This window comes from Numenius arquata, chromosome 4, assembly GCF_964106895.1.
Source record: "Numenius arquata chromosome 4, bNumArq3.hap1.1, whole genome shotgun sequence".
NCBI lineage: Eukaryota > Metazoa > Chordata > Aves > Charadriiformes > Scolopacidae > Numenius > Numenius arquata.
The window spans coordinates 35,478,670-35,504,315 of NC_133579.1; the positions used below are offsets into that span (position 1 = coordinate 35,478,670).

General features: G+C 38.0%; 1 protein-coding gene across 1 annotated transcript in view; it reads right to left on the bottom strand.

Annotated features, from left to right (window-relative positions):
* Positions 1–25,646, bottom strand: part of GABBR2 (gamma-aminobutyric acid type B receptor subunit 2) — a 486,116-nt gene that overhangs the window by 293,285 nt on the left and 167,185 nt on the right. The window contains exon 4 of the mRNA XM_074146426.1: positions 7,107–7,277. Coding sequence (XP_074002527.1) covers positions 7,107–7,277 — 171 coding nt within the window. The remainder of the gene's footprint in view (positions 1–7,106; positions 7,278–25,646) is intronic.

A 25,646-nucleotide genomic window follows, 5' to 3' on the forward strand; every position in this document is an offset into this window, starting at 1 on the left:
GTGAAGACCATAGAGAGGCAGGCTGTCTCCCTGTAGCCTATGGAGGTCCACAGTGGAGCAGATATCCACCTGTAGCCTATGGAGGATCCCACACAAGAGCAGGTGGATGCATCCAAAGGAGGCTGTAACCCCATGGGAAGCTCGTGCTGGAGCAGGTTCTTGGCAAGACCTATGGCCCCATGGAGACAGAGGAGCCCACAATGGAGCAGGTTTACTGGTAGGATGTGTGAACCTGTGGTAAGGACCCACGGTGGAGCAGTCTGCTCCTGAAGGACTGCACCTCATGGAAAGGACCCACACTGGAGCAGTTCGTGAAGAACTCCAGCCCGTGGCAAGGCCTCACATTGGAGAAGTTTGTGGAGGACTGCCTCCTATGGGAGGAACCCCACAATGAAGCAGGGGAAGAGTGTGAGGAATCCTCCCTCTGAGGAGGGGCGACTGGCAGAGACAACATGTGATGAACAGACTGCAACCCCCATTCGCCATCCCCCTGCACCACTCAGTGGGAGGAGGGAGAGAAATCGGGAGTTGAGCCCGGGAAGGAGGGAGGGGTAAGGGGAAGGTGTTTTAAGATTTAGTTTTATTTCTCATTATCCTACTCTGATTTGATTGGCTGTAAATGAAATTATTTTCCCCTGAATCAAGTCTGTTTTGCCTGTGATGGTAATTGCTGAGTGATCTCCCTGTCATTATTTCAACCCATGAGCCTTTCATTATATTTTCTCTCCCCTGTCCATCTGAGAAGGAGTGATAGAGGCTTTAGTGGGCACCTGGCATTCAGCTACGGTCAACCCACCACACGTTTATAATGTCTCAGTTTTCCTGCTCTCATTCTCTTCCCTCCATGCCTTTTCCCATATTTTTCTTCGACTGCTTTCTGTGTCTCACATCTCTTATCTTCTGCCTCTTTTCTGCTCTCCAAGTTGAAGGTACAGGCTCCTTCTAGGATGAAATCACTGGGTATTATTTAGAGCTTCCAACTCAAACATTGCTGTTATCTGGTAAATTTGATGCTTCCAAGCTCATTCTTGGAGAAAAAGTATTATTTTTCTTGCTGCCTTAAAACCTCTTGGCAACTGTGGTGGAGAGCGGCAATCTCTGCTCTTCTGTCTTTCCTCAGAAGACAAGCCTGAGAAGTCAAAGAGTGTAATCACACCTTGAAGTCTGCACAATGTACACCTACAGTCACCAAAAACTGGTGTTTCAAGCCTGTTTTCTGGCTGAAATTTGAAAGGTCACCAGATATCTCATTTCTTCTCACTGCCTAATTCCTCTCAGCCCCTCAGTAACTCTCTCATTGCATCTGCTTATCCAATGAATTCTTATCAGAACTGACCACTAAATCAGATCTTAGTTTGCAGATTCCACAGTGACAAAGCATGGCTACAATAAGTAAACTTCTAGATTAATAAGACTTCTATTCTGCTTTCTCTACAAAAATAGACAAATACTACTGTGAGGTTTGTTTACTACATGCTTTTCTTTGGAATGATTTTTTTTTTCCCAGTATTGCATTTTCTGGGATGAGAAATGGAATTTATAGATGCTGAATACCCTCCATTTAGGTTAAATGGACTCTGATGACCTGCTGATTTTTGAAGTAGATGTCACTGTAAAAAATGCAGTACAACCTTAAGAAACCCTCAGAATTTAAATTGTCAGCCAAAAAAAAGTGCTAGTTTGTCCACTTACAATGGTTATTTCTCTTTTGTTTTCATCAGCAAGTTATTTTTAGGTCATTAAACTCAATGAAGATTGTGATAGAGCCACAAGAGAAAATATTTTCTCTTTTTTTCATATTGTTAATCTATTTCATTAGCTTACTGCACACTTCTCATTTTTTCTGTCTTTTTGAAATGCCACCTACACTGATAAAATTACATTAGGAGTTCTCAATATTTCCAGGAAGAAGCAGAGAAATCACATAGAGATGACTGTTAAGAAGTACAGAAAAACAGAGTCACTTGAGACGATAAGAATTTAACTTGTTATAAAAACAATCCCAGACATGATACTCAGTGGGAGGGAAATATATATATTTCAAAAATCTAGAAATATCATGAATATGGCACCCAATGTAAAGTTAAAATTCAGTTTCACTGAATTTTAACATGACAGGGGAGCAAAAAGAAACAATTGAAGCCAGTCTATAGGAAGTGTCCCATCACAAAACAAGGTGGCCACAATCCCTCTTAGCGTACCAGTGCAATCAAGTGCCAACTTTCAGTTTGAACCAAAAACGTGTATAAATAAAATGAGCAATATGCAGGAAAGAACAGTAAAATACTGTTTTTAGACAGTAAACTAGAATTACTGGTTAGCAAATACAGCATTACCTGAAAACCAGTACCTGATTACACATTTCTGTTTCACAGTCATATTCTGAAAACTTTATATCTTCTGGTGGCTCCCAACAGTTTTGGGTTATTGATAGTTAAGTATGACTTAATTCTCATGACTCTTCCCATCAATACATGAAACAGAGCAAAAACAGATCACAGGAATATTGCTTGGTTTGCCTAATTCAAAATACAATCCTGAACAGGTAGTGCTAGACAGCACCAAAACTGGAGCCACCAATTGCTGCATAATCTCCAATCAGCTGAAAGGTCACCTGGGAATTAGAAAGAGGACACGGCCAGGACTTTTCTGAGAACTGGGTGCACAGCAGCTGTAACTCTTCAGGGATGATAAACATTAAAGCTAGCCTTGCTTTGAGCAGCAGGTTGGACCAGACAACCTACTGAGGTCCCTTCCAACCTAAATTATCCTATGATTATATACCATAGCAAAAACTTAAAGTTGAAATTCCTGAAAATATTTTGTAACCTCATTTATAAACCTTTACCATAGAACTATTAACTTTTGTAACAGAATCTTTCCCAGAGGATGAGAACAGGGCAGCAGTCCACAAAATCTAGGACACGGAAGCACAATGGGTATGAACTTGTCCTAGTTAACTAACAGAACTGATTAAGTTTCTATATTACCCTTATACCAAGATGACTTACACAATTTTATCATTAATTCAATAAAAAAGAGACAATTCTGGTTGTATAAACAGACCTGACTAACTTACAAAGAATACTAATAGTAAACTGAGGTACTGGCAACCATAGAATTCAGGTCACTCGAGAAGTCATAATCCTTGGGATCCAAGCAACATCAAGAAAAGGAGCCTCAAGCCTCACTAGAGTATCAGATATATAGATATTGCTCACGTGCTTCAAGAACTGAAAGCATGCCGGCATAAACTTCTCCATTCTCTCTACCTACCTTTTGTCTCTCTATGTGATCTGGAGAATAAGGAAGACGTAACATTTGTTTATAAGAAAGAGAAGTTTTTCCACCAAGTGAATGGAAATGGGTGACAATGCAAAGGATTCCCAAGGAATATGGCTGAAATAAAGCAAGAGATCCTTGCTAATTTTAGCCTCCAAAGATAAATTGGACTAAGACTGATCATCTAAGTAATTGAGATAACTGCCTTATTACAAGGCAAGGTAAACCAACAAACAGATTTATGACTTTCACGGGCAGCTAACTTGTGGACAAGTTAGGTAAGCTTTAATTATCAGGATATAAGACCATAGTACAAATCGCAAAGAGACAGGAGACAGTGATCCAAATAAAGAAAAAAGTGACCATAAAAATGAGAAGTTAGATGGCAGCTGAAGAGATGCAATTAGACATCTTGTTGACTAAACTATGGGTATGAAGTCTTCTCTACATACCATGAACAAGAAGGCAATATCTATCCCCACGTTAGTTTAGGTAGAAGGACAGCTGGAGGAAATTAAGATAGATATGCAAATTGTTCTAGATTAAATAAAAAGAAAGATCTGTCAAATTGATACAGTCTTTCTGGGAGATGGAAAAATGGGAGAGCAATGCACTTTCTTGTTGCTATACAGTAAAATCACCTGAGTTACTAAACAGGCTTCTCTAAAGACCCCATTAATTTATTTCTGCTTATTTTATTTCATATGAGAGTAAACAGAGATGACATTCAGTTACTTCTGGTCTAGTGGCTTGTAATGCAGCATAGAAAAGAAGGATTTCATTCTAAACTCAGTGGGTTTTTACAACAAAGTTTTAGATGTTATTCAACAATTTTGTCACATTCAAAAACTGTTAGGAAAAGGAACAGTTTAAACAGTACTTAGGAGGACTGTTTTACCTGATGTTCCTTTAGAGGGAAAATTATGGTTTCAGTAGATGTATAGATGTATACCAACACCTGCAGGTCACTAACAGGCCATAATCTCCACCCATACCTTTAGTCTTGTGTCTTCCGTCTCTGACATGGACCTGCCCAGCAATCACTAGACCTGACCTGACCTGCGGATTGACTTCCCAGCTTGGCCTTGGACCTGTCTCATCGCCATGGACTTACTTGCCGGATGGTCTGCACCCTTGGCTGAGCCTGGCCTCAACCTCTGGGCCTGCCCTCCTCTCTTGCAGTGGGGCTGGGCTCTGCCTGGCCACCACAATGTTCTCCCTCTCTGCTGCCAGTGGCTCCCATCCTTCACTGCTCCTGGACAGCCTATTAGTTTTTTCCTGTAGTTTTTCCTGTGCTTTCACTGTCTGCACAGGAAGATGAAGTGAAGGGAGGAACTCTGCACAGAGCTGAAAAAGGCAGGATGAAGGTCTAGTAATTTTAAAGACTCAGGACTCAACATGCTTTATGAAAATCACCTGAATTCAAGGAAGTTTTAACTGTATCTTTCATTACATGAATGCCTGAATGAATCACACTAAACAGAATCTGCAGTTTGACACAGAAGGAAGTGGCTTACCATTCAAGAGGAACAGAAAGACTTTGAACTCAGGGGCAGCGTTCTAGCAAACCCTAGAAAGCTGCAGTTTTAACATTTCTTAAGTGACCAGGACAGACATGAAATCCATCCCTCGGTCCCAAAGGAAGACCAAGAATCCCAAGAATCACCGAGGATTGTGTTTGTTTTAGTCTTGTCTTCAGAAGCCATGATGAAGGTTCAACAAACTACCCAGTCTATTCCACTGTTTTCCACTTTTAATTTCTCTCATAAAACACGTTTCCAGATTACTTAACATTGTTACAGACTTCTCTGATTTACTTCTTTCTTGAAGACGATAATAGACCTGATGTCACTAAGCAGAGTTGAAGTTTACTCTGTGTGTCTTAAGTGTCAATATTGCATTACATTGGGGGTGGTGAAATAGGAGCCATTTGCTTCCTTTCTGCTTTTCACGGTAGGTCATGCAGTCTGACATTCTTGACCCTTACTCAGTTTGCAGTACTTTGTAGTGCTTCCCATATCTTTCTCTAGAGATCTGCTGCCTAGATAGCCATTCTTCATTAATATAGTTGATTACTGTAGTCTAACATTTTGCACTTCTTCACTTACATACTATTTATATTAAAGCCTTTCTCTACTTGTAAGAAGCACACCTTCTTCTGAAACCTAATCCTGTCCTCTGCAAAGTGCTTTCAGCTTTTCCCAAGTAGGTATCAACTGCAGATTTAATAAACGTTTTCTCTGTCCCACTATCTAGATGAAACCTTATCTCTTTCTAGAGAAAACCACTTGACATCCCATCCCTCTTGTTTGACAGTGAACCACTGATAACTACTCTTTGAAATTATAATTCCAAACCAGAGAAGGATAAAGCATATCATACTTTTTGGTTATTTTTTGCTTCTGCATTCTTTGTAAAGACAAATATTCAACTGATCTGATATCAATTAACCTTCGTGGCAGGAATATTGTTTAGAGACTGCTTTTACATTATCCTCTTCAAGATCAAGTTTCTCTACTTTTCTTTAGGAACATCTTTATCATTTTTATAAGTCATAAAAAAAAAAAATAAAATAAAAAAAATCACACTTACCACCTACCCCATCTCCTCAAGGCCTGTTATCATATCATAGAAGGAAATTAGATTGCTTTACATGATTTATTCTTGACAAACCCATTTTGGCCAGTTTAACATCTTTTTATCTTCTGTGTAATTCCAAACAGATGATCTGCTCAAGTGTCTTTCCAGGAATTAAATTTAAGCAAACTGGTCTATAATTACCTGGGTCTTTATGTATTTTTTGGAAAGACAGACACAAAGGTTTCTTCCCTCCCCCTAAAATCCACTTACTTTTTATCCTTTGATTCTCAAAGCTCGTAAGAGAAGAGTCTAAGATTTCTTAAATACTCTACAGTGAATTAATTGTGCCAGACAATTTGAAAATATCTGACTCATTTAAGCAGACTCTAACCTGTTCTTACTCCTCTTAACTAGTTTTAATTATGCTACTCTTCAGAACAGTCAGCCTTTTTTTTTAAAAAAAAAAAAATGAATGCTGAGGAAGGGAAAAAAAAAAAAGAAAAAACATGAAACTGGAACGCCTGTATTAGATTTGCCTCTCTGTCAATTAATGGACCAACTCTTTACCTTGTCTTGCTCCGATACACTACTTATAGGATGTTTTCTTTTAACTACTCTATTGTTAAAACCATGCTTAATGCACTTGGTCCACGCTTTATTGCAATTTCTATGACTAAAATGTTACTCAGGGTGAAACTCAGAATATTTGGAGGATGCATAGTACATGATTTTATCAGTTCTGGAGCTTCAGCCATTTCTGTCCCAGTAAGCCCCTCCAATAGACTTAAGGGATTTTTTCCCCTCAGTGTTCAGACTGTAATAAGTTCAGGCTTGTAATAAGTCAGAGCACAAAAGGAACACAACAAAATCAGTTATTCTCTCTTTTAAGTGAGCCAATGTCAGGACACAGGCGTTCTTCAAAATCATACACTTTGGCAAGCCAAAGAGTAAAAAGGAACCTTTGCAACAAAAACAACAAAAAAAATGACTTTTTCACACTTGGGTGCAATGATCTCACTGCAATAAACCAGTCAAGGGAAAGCATGGGTAAGTATTACTATAGACAGTCCCAGACGGGAATTAAGTTTATTCAGTACAGCAAATGTGACCTAGTAAGACAAAGCCAAACAAGACTGAAACAGTGGGTCTACTTTTTTTTACTTAATAGCTATTAATGGAGGAACTAGCTCCTTGGAAGTCTATTAGAAGCTCTCTTTGTGTACTGGAAATTATGCAAATCTTACCTCAGAGAACCTTTGGACATCCTGGGTTAAAGTTCCTACTCTCTTCCACTGATAATATTTGAGTAACTTCAAAATTGCTGGATTCACTGCATTATCAGATGGCACTGTCCGGAAGAAATAAGGATATTTTTTCTTATCAGCCAACTCTGGGGTTGTTGCTGCAAATGAAAGCTGAAAAAAATCAAACAACAAAAAAATGAAAGTCACTATAAGTCATCTAGCAGCCAGAAGAAAAGCTTTGCTTTTCACAGTGCAACAAGACACAATCCATGCACTGTGGTCATACAGAGAATTTTCATCACCATACAGCTTCGAAGTCCTGCCCGCACCATTTACTCATTTGCATTTAAAGGGATTTTTGAAATACCTTAGTTCTATAAATCACCTGCTGCAAAATTAAACTAGGGAATCTTCAAAGTCAGTAGTGTAAAATCCTCTGTTTGACGCATCTTACACAGTGCACAGAGGAAGAAGCTCTAAGTAAATCTCTAGGATGAATTCCCCATCAACTTCCTTCTACATTCTCTTCATAAAAGTTGAGAATTGTTCCAAGGGGATATTCCCAAACTCTTTGAATTAGAGGGTGAACGTCTAGTAGCACCTCTTCCTCTCTTTCAGGTAGTAGGAAAGGTATCAGAAACAGAGAATAATTATGGCAGCCAAGGCTGCAGTTCAGAAGTTTACCGGGCTCCCAGTTTCCTCTACTGAAGCAGTCCCCTGTCATCTGTGTTATCAAAGGGGAATCAGTGGCTAATTCTACACATCTGAAAACACCAGAATTTGTGCACAGTTTGAGAATGCTTATAATTAGATAAAAGAAGAAACCTGTTAACACAAAAAAAAATATCAAAAAACTTCACTGGATTCTTCTGCCCAAGTCAAAGGCAGCATATTTTTGTGAATTCTACTCTGTTCTATATTTTTGTGAATTATTTTCAGGCAGTGTTATGAAGGGAATACCTGCATATTAACCTTCTGAAAATGGTCCCAATCCAAAGATACTTGTAGTTACTTCCTCTAGTATTTTTTAGGTTGCTAGGAATGTGTTTCTCAAGCTTTTTTCTCAGCCACACATAGCAGTTGAGGATTTTTTTAAAGTGCCAATTTAATGCAAATTGGTTTGACTATTGAAAAATAATCTTCCTTATACAGTTATGTTAAGTCTTTCAAACTCAATAAACAGTCAGGAAGTGGAGATGAATTCAAGCCTATATAAGTACATCCAACCTTAGTATTAAGTTTACACTTTCTTTAATCGGGCATTCAATATATTGGAGCTAGAAACCCTCTTTTGACAGTCAGAATAGACAATTTTAATCTGAAATAACAGATCTAATTTTTATAAAACCTATATTTATCCTGGCAGAGACAGGACTCATTCTCTGACTTCAGATTCACAAAGAACATATTGCGTTGCTATAACCTCCTAAGCTCGAATAGAGTTTATTTTCCTTAAGTAATTTAATTAAAATCGCTGAAATCAAAACAACTTGAAGTGTGTATGACTGGACAGTTTACACTCTACCATTCAATGAGAGAAGATCCTTTCTCTTCATCAGTCATGAGCTAGAGGGGATTTTTAAGACCCTCTACTGCCATGTAAGTCTAAGGTAAAGTAATTTTAATATAGCAACTGTTCTTTTATTAGAATTTATTAAAAATACACTTGAGTTACTGTGATATTGTGGTCTTGATTTTACAAAACAGTATCATTTAGCTCTCTTTGAATTTCATAACATTTAGTAATCAGCAGTGAGTTTGTGAAGAGCTGATTTCAAGGGAAAAAGAATGAAGGTTTACCAAGTAGACCCAGCCAGCATTTTTGTCCAGCCTTTTAATGCTGAACATCATGCATCCACTGCACAACAAAAGTGGAAATGAGGACCTATGTCTCTGACTGAAAAAGAGAAAAAATGTGAATTTAGAAATCCAGCATGAAGGGGAATGCCTGTCAGCAGTCTGGCTGCTTGCAGCCTAGTGACTGCAAAGGAGCTGCTTTTCAAGTTATTATGGTTTTGGATCGAACGTAATTTGGTTGATCCTTAAGAAAAAGGAAGTAAAGAGCAACACTGAAGTAGCAGTAGTGACAAGCAACATCAGCAAGGTTCACCTAACTGAGATTCACAGATTGAATAGTAAGTTTTTCTGATCAAAAGTACAAAAAGCCTTAGCGGTGAGAAGCAGTTCTATAGCTGTGAGCTGGCTTTAGAGTGAAGATCTGTGATAGAAGCATGTCAATTCAGATCCATCCTTTGACATTTTAGTGACTTAAAGTGCCTAATTTTGTATCCAATTTTCCCTAATTTCCTTGGGAAACAATGAAGCAAAACCTTGGCTCTCTTCATCGATTAAAGAAAGTTGAAGAAGACTCATAACTTAGATTTCTCATCCATGTAAAGTGAGATGAGATGAATCCAGGTTTATGTGTAATATTAATGACACTTGGATTACAAGAGAACATTTTTCTTCATTTTCTGTTTGAAAAAAGGTTTTATTAAAATATATATGGGAAAATTTCATGCTCAAACAGTTCTTGGAATGCAGGATATGTTCAGAGGCCTTTTTTTCAAGTATCACATATAACATGATTGGTCCTATTCTGCATCACTTTGCCATTTTAACAAGACACTCATGAAAGAGGGAAAAATAACCTGGAATAGTTATGTCAGTCTTCCCACCCTCCCTGCTGCCTTCTTTCTCACAAAAGTTTGAAAATATTTAACTTTTCACAAAATCATCCCTATGAGAGTTTGGGGACATGCAATGAACTTAACCCAACAATTACCAGAACTCAATATTCTGCATTGAGAGTGACAAGGAGGGCAAAGGAAGAAAAAAAACCTCATTATGTTTTAAAAAGTGGTAATGAAAAGTTCATGTTAGTAAATAAATTGACACAATGTAAGATTACTGGAAAAGTATGTGATATAGCATGACTATATAGAAATATCAGTAAATATTCATAGCAAAATCTTTAACCTATGTGATAAAACAAGTAAGTTCACAACACAGTCCACCCACATATGCATTGAGATGGTACAGCCCTTGTTAATGGAACATAAATCCTCTGTATTTTAGGGCTAAAGTTGTCCATGGCTGATTTGAACCTAATGAAAGATAACCTTTCCATAGTTTCTTCACTTCATTCTACAGGACTGAAAGCCATAGAGAGCTGATTCTGCTTTTTGTGACAGGAATTTCTTTTTCTAACCTCTAGTTATTTAGTCAAAAATCTGGATGAATGGCAATCCTACTGCTCATACAACTCTTTGCAAACTACGAAAGTACTATTTTACACATTCAGAACCTACAGATTCATGCGTTACTAAAAAAATTTGTTACAGGTGTTACATAGCTGCCTTTCTGTGTAAAGGAAGAGCAAGTGATAAAAAAGTTATAAGCAGAATTATAACTCAGCAATAAATGCCTGTGGGGTGTATGGTGTCATTCTTTCACAGAAAATGATTTTGCGTAACTGCCACAGGTGATGGCCAAAAGCCAAATTTCCAGAAGGGATAAAAGACAGGAAAAAAGTTTTTTTCAAATTGCTATAAAATGAAGGACACAGTGTAAATATATCAGGTGATGTGTCATAATTGCATGTGTGGTGTTTGTGTGCATATGCAGACTCTGTGCCTATGTGTATGTAGATCTAGGGGGAAAAAAAATTCATATATACATAATACATACATCAGTTTGAATACTGTTAGAAAAACTGAACCTGCTTCTCAGGTCATCCCTGAGAAACCTCCCTTTAGAATATCTGCTCTCACTTTGGTACAATTTGTGAGCAACTGCTTCTGAACTTAAAATGAGCATATGTAGGGAAACATATATAAGCGATGACTCCAGTGGAGGTTTCAGAGATGAAACAGAATTAAAAACTTTTAAATACTAAAGAAGAGAACATTTACCATTCAAGTAAGAGTAACTATAATACAAAATGAGAGCCAAATAGACTAAGGTATTAAAAATCAAATGTTTATTTCCTTATAAATGCCATAATTTAGTAAAAGTTCTGCTGCCTTAATTTAACAATTGTCTGCTCAAATTCTCAAATGAAAGACTTTATTTAACAGCTAAAATGCACTGTTTACAATTTTTAAATTATTCCTATTGCTTGTGTGATCACTATATAAATGGATTACAGTTAGCAGAGTTTCATCAGAATGCTTTTTTGGTCTGCACACGTTAAAGAAAAACAATAATGTTAATACCCTAGAAATCATTCCAGTCGGGAGTCACTATGAAAGGAATCAGTGCACCAGGACTTTTAAGTATGTCACTCAAAATTGAGTTACTTATATGTTTAGCTTCCTGAGGTGATGTCCCTGTAATATACTCCACAGATCATGTGGGAGCAAAAGCACAGCTAACTAGAGAGGTCCATATAGGGTAATTGTGAGACAGGATTTTAGACCCTGTCCCAACCCCACTGAAGTTGGTGCCAAAACTTTCACCAACTTTCTCAGAGCCCATATTTCAAGGCTGCAATCAGAGAATCAGATTCTACCTGAGAATCAGATTTAGTTAGTGAGATCGTGAGTGTGTGAGTTAACCACATCGATGTAATTGTAACTCTGTAGGTCACCCTGACATTTTGCAGTACGCCTAGACTCAGATCTGTAGGCATGCAGGTTCTTCTGTTTGAGAGGTAAATACAGAGCTGTCTCTAGAGCGAGCTGAGTTGCGCTTCATTGCTAGCGGCGGAGAAGCAGAGCAGAAACACAGCTAATGGCTTTATCTTACCCTGTAAATAGAAAGGAAGCAACGAATAACAGTTCTGGAATGGGTCCAAAGCAAAATAATTCAGGAAACGGTGTGAAATAGAAAAACAAAAAAACATTAAAGATGATGCAGAAAGGACCTGATAGCACTGTGTGTGTAAAAGTTTGTCTTACAATAAAGAGTTTTGAGCTCATAAAATGTAGGACATTTTTATACTTTAAAAAAAAAAAAAAAAAGCTTAGAAATTATCCAAAATTGAAAAAGCCAGTAAGACAAATTTTTATTTTGGATTTAAAATAAAACAACAACCAAACATTATTCCACAGAAGTCAAGGAAATTTCTTTGGCTTCACACTGACAGTAAAAGTAGAATTTGATAAGAGAGAGAAGAGGAGAGGAGACGATGTTACACAACTATTATGAGAAACGCTTCAGCCTAATATGACAGATGGGCAGGTTAAGGAATTTGAACTGGGGGACTTTGCTGAAAAACTGAGAAATATACAGGAGAATTTTACTAAGGAAGTGTTGGGGTCAGGCATATTTTAATAAACAATATTTTATCCAGAAACATGACACTTTTTTAAACAGGAAAACATTAATTTTGTTGAAAATCCATGCAGTTTCATGGAAGGGTTGTGATCAACACTAGACAGAGTGAAGTGAAAAAAAAATAATGGTAAAACAAAGTGTAGAAAGGAACAATTCTCCAGAAGGGGAGTAGAAGCTAGCTCAATAACCCTACATGAAGCTGAAATGAAGCATGGTAGATTAAAACCAAGAACATAAACCTAAACTGCTTTCAAGTTAAAGCAAGCATGTTCCTGTTTTAGGAAAGTAACAGCATTCCCTTAAAAAAATCAGTACAGAAGTAGGAACGGTAAGATGATAAGCTCTAGCATTCATTTAAGAAAATGGGATGAAACACTAATAAAATCAATGGGAAAGACCAGGAGTTATGTAAGAGAGGATGGATATTAGAGAGTTGAAACAAAATTAGAAAAGGAAACTACACTACATAGAGAGTGTATACGTCCCATATAGAGGTCCAGAGGTTGGAAGCTGGGAAGTTGAAGCCACTCTGCAGTCCCACGAACTCCAGAGGGAAGGGAAGTCACCAGAAAAGGCAAGCGGTCTTCTGGTGTTTGGTTTATTATCTCTAGGGAGCATTTATGTTTAAATTTTGTCACTGTAATAACGGACAGAAATCTGGAAAAAATAAAAGTGCAGAACTATCCCTGAGGTAAGCGGTCACCCTAATCTAAGGCAATAGGTCTGTTAAGCATCACGTGTATTTAGCATCACTAAGTATTTACTTAGTGGAAGTAAATCAATAACAGAAACCCCTATTGTAGGTCCATAAAGCCAGTAGGGCAGGAAACTGCACTCCTTTCATAAAGCAAAGAGTCTAGCAGCTAAAGGATTGGAAACATTTCCCACCACAAACTCCCCAGCAGCTCAAAGGCCCCTGACGTCTGGCAGAAGGTGCCAGAGCATCCAGATTTGTCAATCCCAAATTGAGAATAAGGTATCGCTCTCAGCATTTGCCTCTACAAAGGAGAAGGTTGTGAAATAAAGCTACACACTGTGTGCATGGAATATTATACATCGAAGTTGGGGAGGTGGGGAAAGGCGCCTTTAGGTAACAGGGTAATCTCCCTTTAATAAAATGTCATCTGCTAAGACAACTGATTCATGTTTGCAAATGGAGAAAATTAGCTTATTGTGCTCCAGAGAGATTAGCTTAATTTTCCTAGGCTTGTGCACTGTGGATTATACAAGTATTTTATTAATGATACCTAGAAATTTAAATCTGCCCCTGCTGCTGCAAAACTAGTCTTGATGGAGAGATTTTTATATATGGCAGAAAACACCTGTATTTCCTGTACGTTTTCTAGAAAGCTAAATTATGCTGATAAATCAACATTGCTAAACAGAATATAAAGTGCTGATTCAATCAATCAATGATATAATTTATTATCATCATAACTGAAGATTGCATGTCATGCTTAGATAGGAAGCAATATTTTCTGCAGAAAAGGAAAATGCAACTAATTGTTTCCAAAAAGAAGGCAGAATGTCAGAAAGCTCCATAGTAAATACTGTAACAATGGTACAACATTGCATATATAGAATCTTGACACAGTAAGATAACAAGGATGAAACTCAGGAAGATAAGAATTTGTGGCAATGTGCACTTGTGATACCATACACCATTCCTTTGTGTGCCTTGCCCGGAGCTCTAAAGCTTTGACAAGTCTGTGCCAACAATAGCAACACTTGAGTGTGGGCATGTGATGACTTAATGGTCCCTGGAGCTAGAGGGACCAGAATGGAAACTAATGAATAACGAAGAGTTAAAAGATTTGCCTGCTGAAACTCTTGAGACAGCATTAGATGATGTCATGTGATGAGTGAAACAATACACTCTTAACCCAAAGACAGAGACTAGATTGAAGCGTAATGACTAAATTGTGGTTTTAATTGAACAGTAATTGACGTTTTGTAATAAATTTTAAAAGACATAAAACATAAAGATTTCAGTTAAATGTTTATTCACTATATAAAGATTAACAGTAACCTTACCGTACAAGCCAACTTGCCCAGATGTGCAGTCAAACTACCACTGAACTTGATGTTACCACTAGTGAAGTTATGAATAAATTTTAATATAATAACAGTGCTTGGAATAGGAAAATAGTGATATATAATCAAGAAGAATATTAAAGAGAACCTTAAGAAATACACGAGAGCATGTAAAGTTAAAAAGCGATATTAAGATAGACTGCTCCTTCCCACCCCAATACACAAAATGTATCATTTAATTAACTTTGATGGATGATTTAGAGAAAAGGTATGTGGAAATGACATTGCAAAGATGGTCGCAAACACCTATATATTTAGAAAATATTTCAACATAAGAAGCTAAGTGCAGCAATTTCATTGATGGAGACACCGCATAGATCTTCAAAGCAGGTGAAAGCAACACACAGTAATAAAGATCAAGAAACAAAGATAATGTTTCTTGACAATTTGCCAGCACAGCTGCTGGTGATAAGAGAGTCTCCATACAGACGGTAAAGGAGCTGGTTCTGAACTGGACCTAGGAATCAAAGAGGCAATCTTCCCTGCTAGCTATACTCTAATCCTGATCCCCAAATAGCACAGGTGACGCACTAACATAATTTGAAAGAAGAAAGAAACTGGATTAAAGAGGAAAATATTAACAAGAAATTACACTTTTCCAGCAGTGGTAAATTAGCTACAGTTTCACCTGTCTTAAATACTCTTGAATATTTACTCGAATGAAAGCTCTGGAGACTCCATCATACTTACATGCAGAAGATTTTATTGAACTGGACAAACTTTAGTGTTATAACAAATAAAACTAACAAACATTTTTTTAATGTTCTGTTCGGGCTTTCATTATGACAGTTTCCAGGGCAAAAAAAAAAGTCTGGGAGAATATCTATGATGGCTCACTAGCTAGTAAATGGGCATGATGCCTCATCCAAACAGCAACATAAAAATACACATTGTATTAAACACATTGGACAAGAATGGATCTCATGGACGAACATCCCTTTCATCATCCATAACACGTTACCCATCTGATTAGAGCTAGTGTTCCTTTTAAAATCAGATGTTTTGCCAAATACTCCTGCCCAATATCATCTGCCATTACCTTCATTAATTCTGTGTCTGAAATTACTTCCACTGACTGCCTTTTGGCACCTGGGAGTTTCCAGAAAAAGCACTCCCAGCTGGTCTCAAGGTTGGAAGGCACCCGCCTCCACGCTGATGGCATTTCAGTGAATTAATCCAATCACAATAAGATTGATATTCAGCTGCATGCTGCTCTGGAGGCATTTCAGGAAGCAATTCTAGCTACTGAATGAATCAATATTTTTGAGGATAGAAACTGGTTTAGATAAAATAAAATCCATATGAGAAGTACTTCAGCTGAAAGATGTGTGCCTATAGGCTAATGAGGAAGGAGTGTTTATTCCTGTTTGCTTCCCTCTTGGATAGCCTGACCTACTCCCAACACAACCCAGTGGGAACTGCAGATATCTGAATGCAAGGAGTCAGACCAGATGATAAAGTTTGGTCATTCAGCGTTAAAATTTCCTACTCCCATAAAGTCTGTGGGTTACGTTGAAGAACGGTGATTGAACTGATCCTAAGCTGAGGGGGAGCTGAGGCAGCCAGCTGATCACGAGGCAGAATCATCTCAAACAGCTTACCCCACCCAAAAGTCAAAATTCAGCGTTAGGCTTGATTGTTTCACTATCAATGGAAACTAAACAACTATCATCCCCTTTTCATTCCATATTTCTTCTGACCATGCATTTGAAAAAGTTTATCACAGTTTGCAGCAGATCTCAAGGAAAAAAAAAAAAAAAGAAAAGGTATTAAGGGAATAACTCTGGTGACTTTAATTGCTTTTTCAACTCCCCAGAAAATATTTTCAGATCTATATTAGGCAGAAATCATGTACATCTAATATAGGTGTTTTGCTTACTACTAGAGGTTGACCAGAGTATTGACATTAAAAGGCAGATCTACAGAAGTTGCTGCAAAATTTGTTTTCATTTCCAAACAGAAGACAAAATCTTTTGAGCATTTTCATAAACGGAACTGCATTGCAAAAGAGGGTTGTATATCTTTGTCTGTCACACTCAGTTGCTTAGCATTTGGCTACTGGCCTGGATTATACCAGAATTTAGCTTCAAATCCTTTCTCTGCTTCAGTCACAGCATTATTGTTTATCCCAAATCAAGCAGAGTCTCATACACTCATACTGTGCTACCCAGCTTGCTTGTCTATAACAGATTATCCTCAAAATTTAGTGAAAAGCAACAACTTTGTAAAATATTTCACCTTTGATAAAACATTCTATATTATCATAATTCATTAAAAAAAATAATAATTCTTTCCAGACCTATTCACAACAGTGCGTTCCTGGCTGGCTGCCCAAAACTATTATCATTCTATTAGTATTGTTTGTTTGTCAGACTTCATCCAGCTAACACATGTTAAAACTACAGATGTTCTGTCTACATTTGGGTTTTAATAAGATATCTGTTTTATTATTTTTCTCCCTCTAAATTGACGAAAAGGAGGGAAAAACTTCCCCAATGCTAAGATACCTTAACTGTGCAGTACGAGTGTGTCTTGATGTTGTGAGCAAATGAACCCTGCACTCTATTGGAAATGGGGAGAAGGGCCATTGGTGAGATTTAAGGGGAGAATTCCCCAGTTGCTCTTTGGAGTAGACACCCCAATACAGTCCCAATTCTGTCCTTTCCATCTTTTTTGTCTTTTACTGGAAATATAGCATCTGATGAAATAAAGCACACCATTTAAACTCACAATTTACTGAAATATTTGCAAAAGTACTTTTTTGCACAGCCTTAAGTCATGAATTAGTGGTCTGTTTATTTTTTCATTCTCATGTTTCAAACCTAAGCAAGAAATCCCAAATTTTTCAAGCCAAAATATTTGACATCCTCACTATGCAATGTAGTGATATGTAAAGAAGCTGTTTATATGGAGCAGCACAGCTCAGAGATGCCTTATAAGGTCCTGGGAGTAATACCCTGGCATTAATTCTGCACTCTGCCTGAGCTAATGTGCCTTTTCTTTCAGGTCTGTAACTTTTCTGATATCTCAGCGTTGCATGCTGCAGTCATACCCCACCAGAACTGTTTAGAGAGTAGTCCAACATCAGTCGCTTGGAACTGCACCTTCTCTAATAATGGATAAAGAGGGGTTATGCTACAGAAATCAAGGGCTTGCTGGAGGGGAGACGATGAAATGAAAACTCATAAAAAAATTGGGGAACTTCCTTTTCCAACAGACGTTGTCAGCAAAATAACTACTGCTTGCCCAGCAGCAAGGGCAACTTGGGTTACATTGCCACTAAAAACCTTCAGCAGAAATGCCAATCACAATTATGATTATAATATATTTGGCATTAAAATGTCAAATATGTTGTTGATCGCCCTCTAAGAAAAATCACATACTTTATGGTTTTCTTTATCTGCAGTCAACACAGATTTTAACAAGATGCTCTAGATAGAAAGCTACATGTACAAAACCTTTTAGTAACGTATGCAACTAGGAAATGTTCATGCAGATACATTCAGACAATCTAAATCACAAAATTATTTGTCAACTTAAAGCTCTATTCTGTGGTTTCTAATCTATAACTATGAGTGGCTGTAAAAAAAAAAAATCTTATGAGGCATTATAATCTATTTTTAAAAAATGAAAAATGGCAAACAGTCATAGGCTGAGTACAGTTACAAAACAAAAATCCTGTCTCGAATGTCACTGACGAAGTGGAAGAAAGCACAAGCGTTTCCTCCCAGTGGAGTTGGGGCCTCCAGGACATGAGCTAATTGTTGCCTGAGTAACCCTCAATGTGTTTTTCTCAATACCTTTGCCTTGCAGGTCACTTCAGCAGTTACGATTAATTTAATAAGTGTTTCTTTATGTCTGCATTTGACTTTAAGTACAGTACTTGCCCCTGGTGTTAGAATGCATGCTGGGTAGAAAGCATTAACATTATCTACACCATTTAATATTGCACACACTTCAATAAGATCTCTCAACCATTTTTTGTTAGTTGCTGCCATCATCCTAGTTCCTGCAGGCTGAAAGCTGAATGTTTTCTCTAGACCTTGTTATCTTTTTTGTCACTTAGTCACTTTTATTTGTTCATGACAATCCTATCTATTCCTGAATACAGTCCTTATCAATTTGCTCTTTTTACAATATTTTCCATAACTTAAATCCACCCAGGTGAGATAAAAACTGAACTAAATGACTCCACATCCATATGTAGTACTAAACCCAACATAGCCTTAATTTTTCACTTGCAAGGAATATCTTTGTGCTTGATCTTTGACATAGAGCCAGCAAAGTGCTTAAGAATATAGTTTAATTTTAAATATTTCAAGAGTTATATTGATTTGAGATAAGGAACTCATATGAAAACTCAGTACATGCATTAGAATTTGGTAGTGCCTATTAGTTTTGGAAGGCTGGTTTAAATATCATCTTTCCTAATTCAATCTCATGTAATTCATTATTTATTACTCACTTCTCATGTGCAGTGATTAAGTCGTAATTTTTGAAGTCTCTTGCCTCTTCTGAACCCCTTCATTTGTGATCCAATGTTTTTTTGAATTGTCATTTCTTTTTATACAACATTTCTCACCAAATTGTTGTCATATTTGTGCTTTCTTTTTTTTTTGCTTGCTTTTTTTTTGCTTGTTTGTTTTTTAAACCATGTATCTTATGGCTTTGACTACTGGGTCTTAACAGTTTGCTGTCTTCGGCCTCTGTTATTTTGGGTCCTACTGAGTTCTTTTTTTCTTTTTCAAAGGACATATATTTTTCTTGGACATATTCCTGCCAAGTGTGAACACATCTACTATTTTTATTGCTTCTACGTGGGACAAAATCGTGATGGGACAAATACTTGAAGCAGGGCAAATGGAAAACATTTTTGACAAAGGTGACTAGTGCAATTCCGGAGGAGAAAATATAAACCATTAATATTCAGCCAAAGATTTTAGAAATTAAATTAGTGATTTGGATGCATTTTTTACAAGTAAATAAATTCAGAAATTCTCTGAAGTTAAAGTTGTTAAATGAGCAGCAAATGAGTTTGAGTGGTATTTTTTACCCTTACACTTACCTACTAGAGTTGAGATTGCTGGTATATTTAACCACTTATGCTGATACCGAGTGTAAAACACCGCTCCCTTTTGAAGAGTGTAATACAGTTACTAATTTGTGTGATACTTTTGTTCAGTTAAAGCTTTGCAATGCATAGCTAGCAAAATAAGTTACAAATTTGCTTAGATAAAGGGGAAGTCTCAAGACTCGGTGTCCTTGAGTGCAATAGATAAAGAAGTTACACTAGAATAAGCTGGTTTTGTAGTATTGTGCAGACAAGATGTTTTGAAACATAGCAAAAAAACCCAAGCTGAGCATGCGCGAAGACTGAGTTCAATTAGGAGATGAACTCAGAAGACTATCGACGACCACCAGAGGACCCTGAAAGACCACCAATGGTCATAAATGCGCATGCATCAAGGACATTTACATATATTAATGAGCTCTAAGAAAAGTATGAATATATGTTAATCATTTCTCAGAAATCTAATGGATATGTATATTTTGATCACATATAATGTCTGTAAGCAAGCAATCTGGTGCGCACACATTAGGAGGAGTGATCCCCTGTGCGCTCGGTGCCGCAATAAAGAATGCCTGCTTTCTAAACCTCCAAATTGAGTCTTAGAGAGTTCCTATTTTTCCGACTTACGGTATCAATGCAGTAACAAAAGAGAAGGTAAACCCCAAGTCACTCTGTTACACCAGTAGTCAAAATGGAGGTACTTTTTCCTAATGTATGTATGGTGTCTTTGCAGCAAGTTCACAGAAATTCCTAGAAATTAATAGGGCATTCTTCTCTTTTTTTTCTTTTCTTAATTTGATTATAAAATTCATTCATCTTACATCCCTAAGTTAATGGAGTTGCCAGATTTTGTTTCTACTACAGTAATAGTCTATTTATTCTCCAGCTTCCTGAGCTCCTGATTTTCCCCTTGTAGAGAGATTCAGATTATTCTGAGCAGAAAAGCACCTCCCAGAGTGCAGATAAGTAGGGACCAGAAGAAGGACAGCTTGAATACAATGTCTTGACCCATTCCATAACAAGGCTCTGAAGATAAAATAGAGGGAGCAAATACTCGCAGGAAATAAGCAACAGTGCAAGAACTGGATAAAAGACCATGAGATAGACGGACAAGTGATAAGAGAAAACAGAAGAGGTGCTGTTCAGAGCACAGAAAGACAAACTGCAGGAAAACCAGATGAACAGATGAAAACAAAACATGGACAGACACTGTGGACAGATGCAGTAAACAGGCAGAATCGTGTCCTTATTTTTAACCTGCTAAAAGCCTGGCTTTGTGGGTACTCGGGCTGATATATGCAAACACAGGCATCTAAACAGCTGCACGATTACACAACCACATGTTCAACAAAGGAACTTCAGAGGTCTACAGCCACTGAAAAACCTAGGTCACTTGACCTGAGAGAAGAGTAATTAGAGGATAGCATACGCTTTCTAAGACTTTCCTGAAATCTACACGAGGAATTTTACCTCCCAGTATATTTACAGCACTGCCAAGCTTCAAGTTTGATGTGATTTATATTGGTACATCATAACTTGTATTGACTTGCCTGGGATAAGACTTAAGGTGAGATGAATCACTCCCCAGAAGCATCTGCTTCTCACTGCTGTAGGCACTAATGGGAGACTACAGTGACTGTGTCAGATGCAAACACCTACACTGTACTTGGTCGAATGAATCCCATACAAATCATCAGACCTATATAGATATTTAAGCATGTGAAGAAGCAGTGAGACACCTAGAAGACACACTGGCCTCTTAACCCTTGAGGATTTTTAGGTATTTGCTCTCTTCAAAAAGTTAAGTAAAACTGATGGTGCCTCAATTCTTCAAAAATCGTATTAAAAGTTAAATACAGTTGTCACAAAATGTTCATGTGGATCCGTATCTTCATGGTCTAGAAAAAATTCTTACTGTAGTGCTAAGGTTTAAGGTAACTGAATTTTCACTGTAATTTCTCTCAATCTTAAAAATACTTAGAGATTCAGGTCAAGTGTCTCAAAACAGTCCTTATCCTGTCCTTACCACATCTTTCATAATAGCATACTACTTCCATTTTTACATAAACAGCCCAAAGCAAGTTATGGGGCAGCTGTTTACTTTGTTGAGTAAGAGTTGCCACTTGATCTAGTTACTTTTTGTAGTGTCTTTAAGCAAGTTATATGTCGTCCCCATATAACATTCCTCTTTGACCAACAAGATCATTTACATTTAACCTTAAGCAACAGACGAACAGAATAATACCCATATACTTGCATCCGCTCCTTTTAAGCTTTTGTACGTATGTTCACACAGCTACGGCTGCAGGCAGACCTGCCTTGTATGTACAAACGCAACCAAAGTTTGCTGTGGAGCCTAAATCAAAGACAAGGGACTAGAATTTTAACCCACCCCTTCCTACACTAAGCTGCCAGGCTTTGCAGCAGCAGTGTGGCAAAACGGAGGGTAAGAGGATACTGGACAGATACTATACGCAAACCCAACCCATTTTTTGAGAGTTAGGTACTATTAGACCCCTATGACAGCCAGCTAAAGAGAGAAGAGGGGCAGATGGGTAGAAGGCTTTCTCACTGTTCTTTGCACAAAATGGTGCACCATAGATATGAATTTTCCGTGGAGACAGTAAGAGCAACAATCAAAAAAGCAAAACAGTAAAACGTCAAAAACCTATGATCTGGAAATGTTTTGAATTAGTGGATCCATAAAAGAGAAAAACATATGGGAGTATTATACTCTCCTTTCCTGTGTTGGCTGTAAAATACGTTGATGGTGTCAGGATGTCATTCAAATTGCAGTTGTTTCAAGTCCTTTTGTGTTAAAGTGATGTCTAGTTTCGCATTATTGATCAAATAATGGCCCCATTGCTGATGGAAAGGCTTTTTTCTGTATTCACATAGAGCATGTAATAATTCAGAAATTTTGATGCTATTACTTATTGATGTTATCGAGAACTCATAAGCTACACATAAAGATCAATATACATAATTTTGCTATGCTGACAGCCTCTCTCTCTCACTGCCAGTAAAACCACGCATTTATTCAAGCTCTGAGCCTGCAGGACTCAATTCAGTGTGGTGGCTGGAAGGGAGCTTGCTGGGAGGCAGCAAGGGAGGGCAATGACTCCAAAAGGAATATTACAGCTTCCAGGTATTTCTGGGTTTCTGAGTGCTTGTTTCAGGAAGGTACAGCGCTGTTTCACAACAGCTTTCAGAGTGAGAGGCCACTGATGTTTGGGGGGGAATGAGGCTGGGAACAGACATGTACCCCTGTATGTCTTCCTTCCTCTCCCCTTTCTAATGCAATACATGACATTTTCCTCTTTCTTGAGACCCACAAAAAAAGGCACAAACCAGCCATCCTTCCCTTCCTGAGGTAACCTCAACTCATCTCCTTTTGAGCTGCTTGGAAGCAGCAAGAATTGGAAGCTATTCTTGCAGAACCTGGAGTAGAGAGGTAAGGATAGAACGAGAATCCAAACAACTCAAAGGGCTGGAGGAAAGAGGTGCCTGCCCTGGCTGATCTGCCCCTCACTTTCCTCCTGCAGTGATCGCTCTCCCTGCCCCCTGCCCCACAGCTGCCAGACCTGTACACACCACTCCAGATGTGCTCTAGCCAAGGCTGAGCAGAGGAGAAGACTCATCCACCTCCCTTGACCTACTGGCAATGTTCTGCCTAGTGCAACCCAGGTGTTGCTGGCCACGTATGCCACAAAGGCACACTGCTGGCTCATGTTCCACTTAGTGCCCACCAGGAGCCCCAGGGCCTTTACATCAAAACTGCTTTCCAGCCAAACACCTCCCAGCCTGTACGGGTGGGTGCCTGGGGTTTCTTCCTCCCCAAGGGTAGGACTTGGCACTTCTCTTTCGTCTGTTTCAGGACATTCCTGCTGGCCAAGTCTCCAGCCTGTCGGCACACCACTAAATGGCAGCACAACCATCTGGTGTATCAATCCTTCTATTTTTGTTACACCTGAAAAATCTGCTGAGGGTGTGCCCTGACCCATCATCCAAGTCATTAATGATGATGTTAAGCAGTATTGGCCCCAGTATCAAAGCCTGCAGTCAAAATACTAAATAATATAGTTTTAAATGCCTGCATGCGTACTTGAATTCCATGCTTGTCATCTTCTGCAAATATTTTTGACAAAAATAAATTAAAACAGAAAAATAAAACCAGTGAAATAAAACAGTCATCTTGATGACTTTTAAAAACCACTAAGGTGCAGTTGCGAGTTAAAGCTATAAAGCAGAATAATATGTATGGCATATCCCTCTATTTTCCCCTTTGCCAACAAATTGATAGTAGAGCAAACACATTATTCTGTATGAATGATGCCCCCTAGCCCTATTATTCATACATAGTTATACAGAAAATATCTTCACTAAATCGAAACTAACAGTGTTCAATCTCAATCCTTTGTATTGCTACTGCATATGCAGCTACTGTGTCGTATTTCAGGCTCAAGCAGCCAGCTTACTGTCATTGAAAAAAACAGTGTTATTTGAGTCACATAATTCCAATACATGATTTCACACATGTAAATTCACAAATGTAGTTATCCCACTGCTTTTGCGCTCAGAAACTGCCATCCATCTAAGAAGTGCAGATAAGAGAGTAGCTTTAGATTTCAGCTAAGATAATCATCCATAAATTTGTTATCACTTCACTCCTCTTCATGAAGCCTGAGAGCTGACGGACTGAGGAGATGAATGGGAATAATCCACACAACATTCAAATTTATTCATTCAAATTTATTTGATCAGATTGTTCACGCAGGAAGGCAAACCCCTGTGCTGGGGTGCACTGTGCCCCATGCTCTGATTCAAAAAAGCTTAAGAACCTATCAGGGGGATGGGCACACCAGGTCAAAGCAAAGATATACACCGCTGTTTCCTTCACCTCTGCGCCTGCTCTTTCATAGACATCTGCTCTCAGCCACTGCCAGAAACATTCCCAAAAGAAACACCGAACCACCAGAAATTTGTGGCTCCCAGATTTCTTTGGATCTTTCTGATGTCTCTGCATTTAATATTCCTCATGCTTTTTTTCCCTTCCATGAATTTATCAAGTTCAGCTACTTTTTGAAGTTGTAATTTTTGGCCTGCATAACAATCCACAGCAAAGAGATCCACAGTTTAGCCATAGCTCACTTGAGGAACCATCTATTCTACTTTGTTCTGAACCTGTTTCTTTCACATTTCATTTTATCCTGTGTAGTTCTTGCTTAGAAAAAAGAGTGAATAAACTACTGGTCTGGTAAAAGTTCACAAGAATTCATGATCAACACCATTTTAATCCCAGAACAGGTAGGAGAACTGCCTACCTGAGCAATACAGTGTGCTCATTTTCATACTAAACAATATATGTATTTAATAAAAAAGTTAGGATTTCAAGATCTGAGTACTGTTGCTTAGTAGTTAAAGGACTAGTAAACACAATTTTGGCAGAGACAGCAGAAATATTCCTTCTACTAACAAAAAAGTAGATGTTCATGGGCAAATATTGGGTTTTGGCTTGTTACAATCCTAGATTAATCACTAATTTTGTGTATCCTATTGGTAATGCTAGAGATGTTATGATTATTTGCATGATTTTGAATTTAACTCCTGTATAGCAACATGGCATATTAAATACAGTAGGACAACTGGCCTATGCACTGACCTTTTATATACATACAGATTAACGCCTTTGAAGGTTTGTATTTTATTAGTAAGTCTTTGTATACTCACTGCAGCCCCCCAAACAGACAATGAGCAGAGGGCGGAAGCTACTGGCACAATGCTGCAACTCTGGCAATTCTTATTTGGAAGCTAAATCTCTAATCCTCAGGCTGCCTTCAATTATACTGAGATAGGAAATAGCATGGAACTGCTCCCAGGATAAGAATTTTATAAGTGATTCTGTAAAAGCCCGTCCCTATTCCTTGGCAATAAATAGAGAGTACAGCCACGCTGAGAATCCAGCCCCCTTCTTTCTTGAAAATGCAAGGACAGCTGTAAATTACAACCCCCAAATTTAAGATTTTCATGTAATGGTGCTTATCAGCTGATTTACCAGCAAAAAACCTACATGGACATTCTAAAATTCCTCAGGT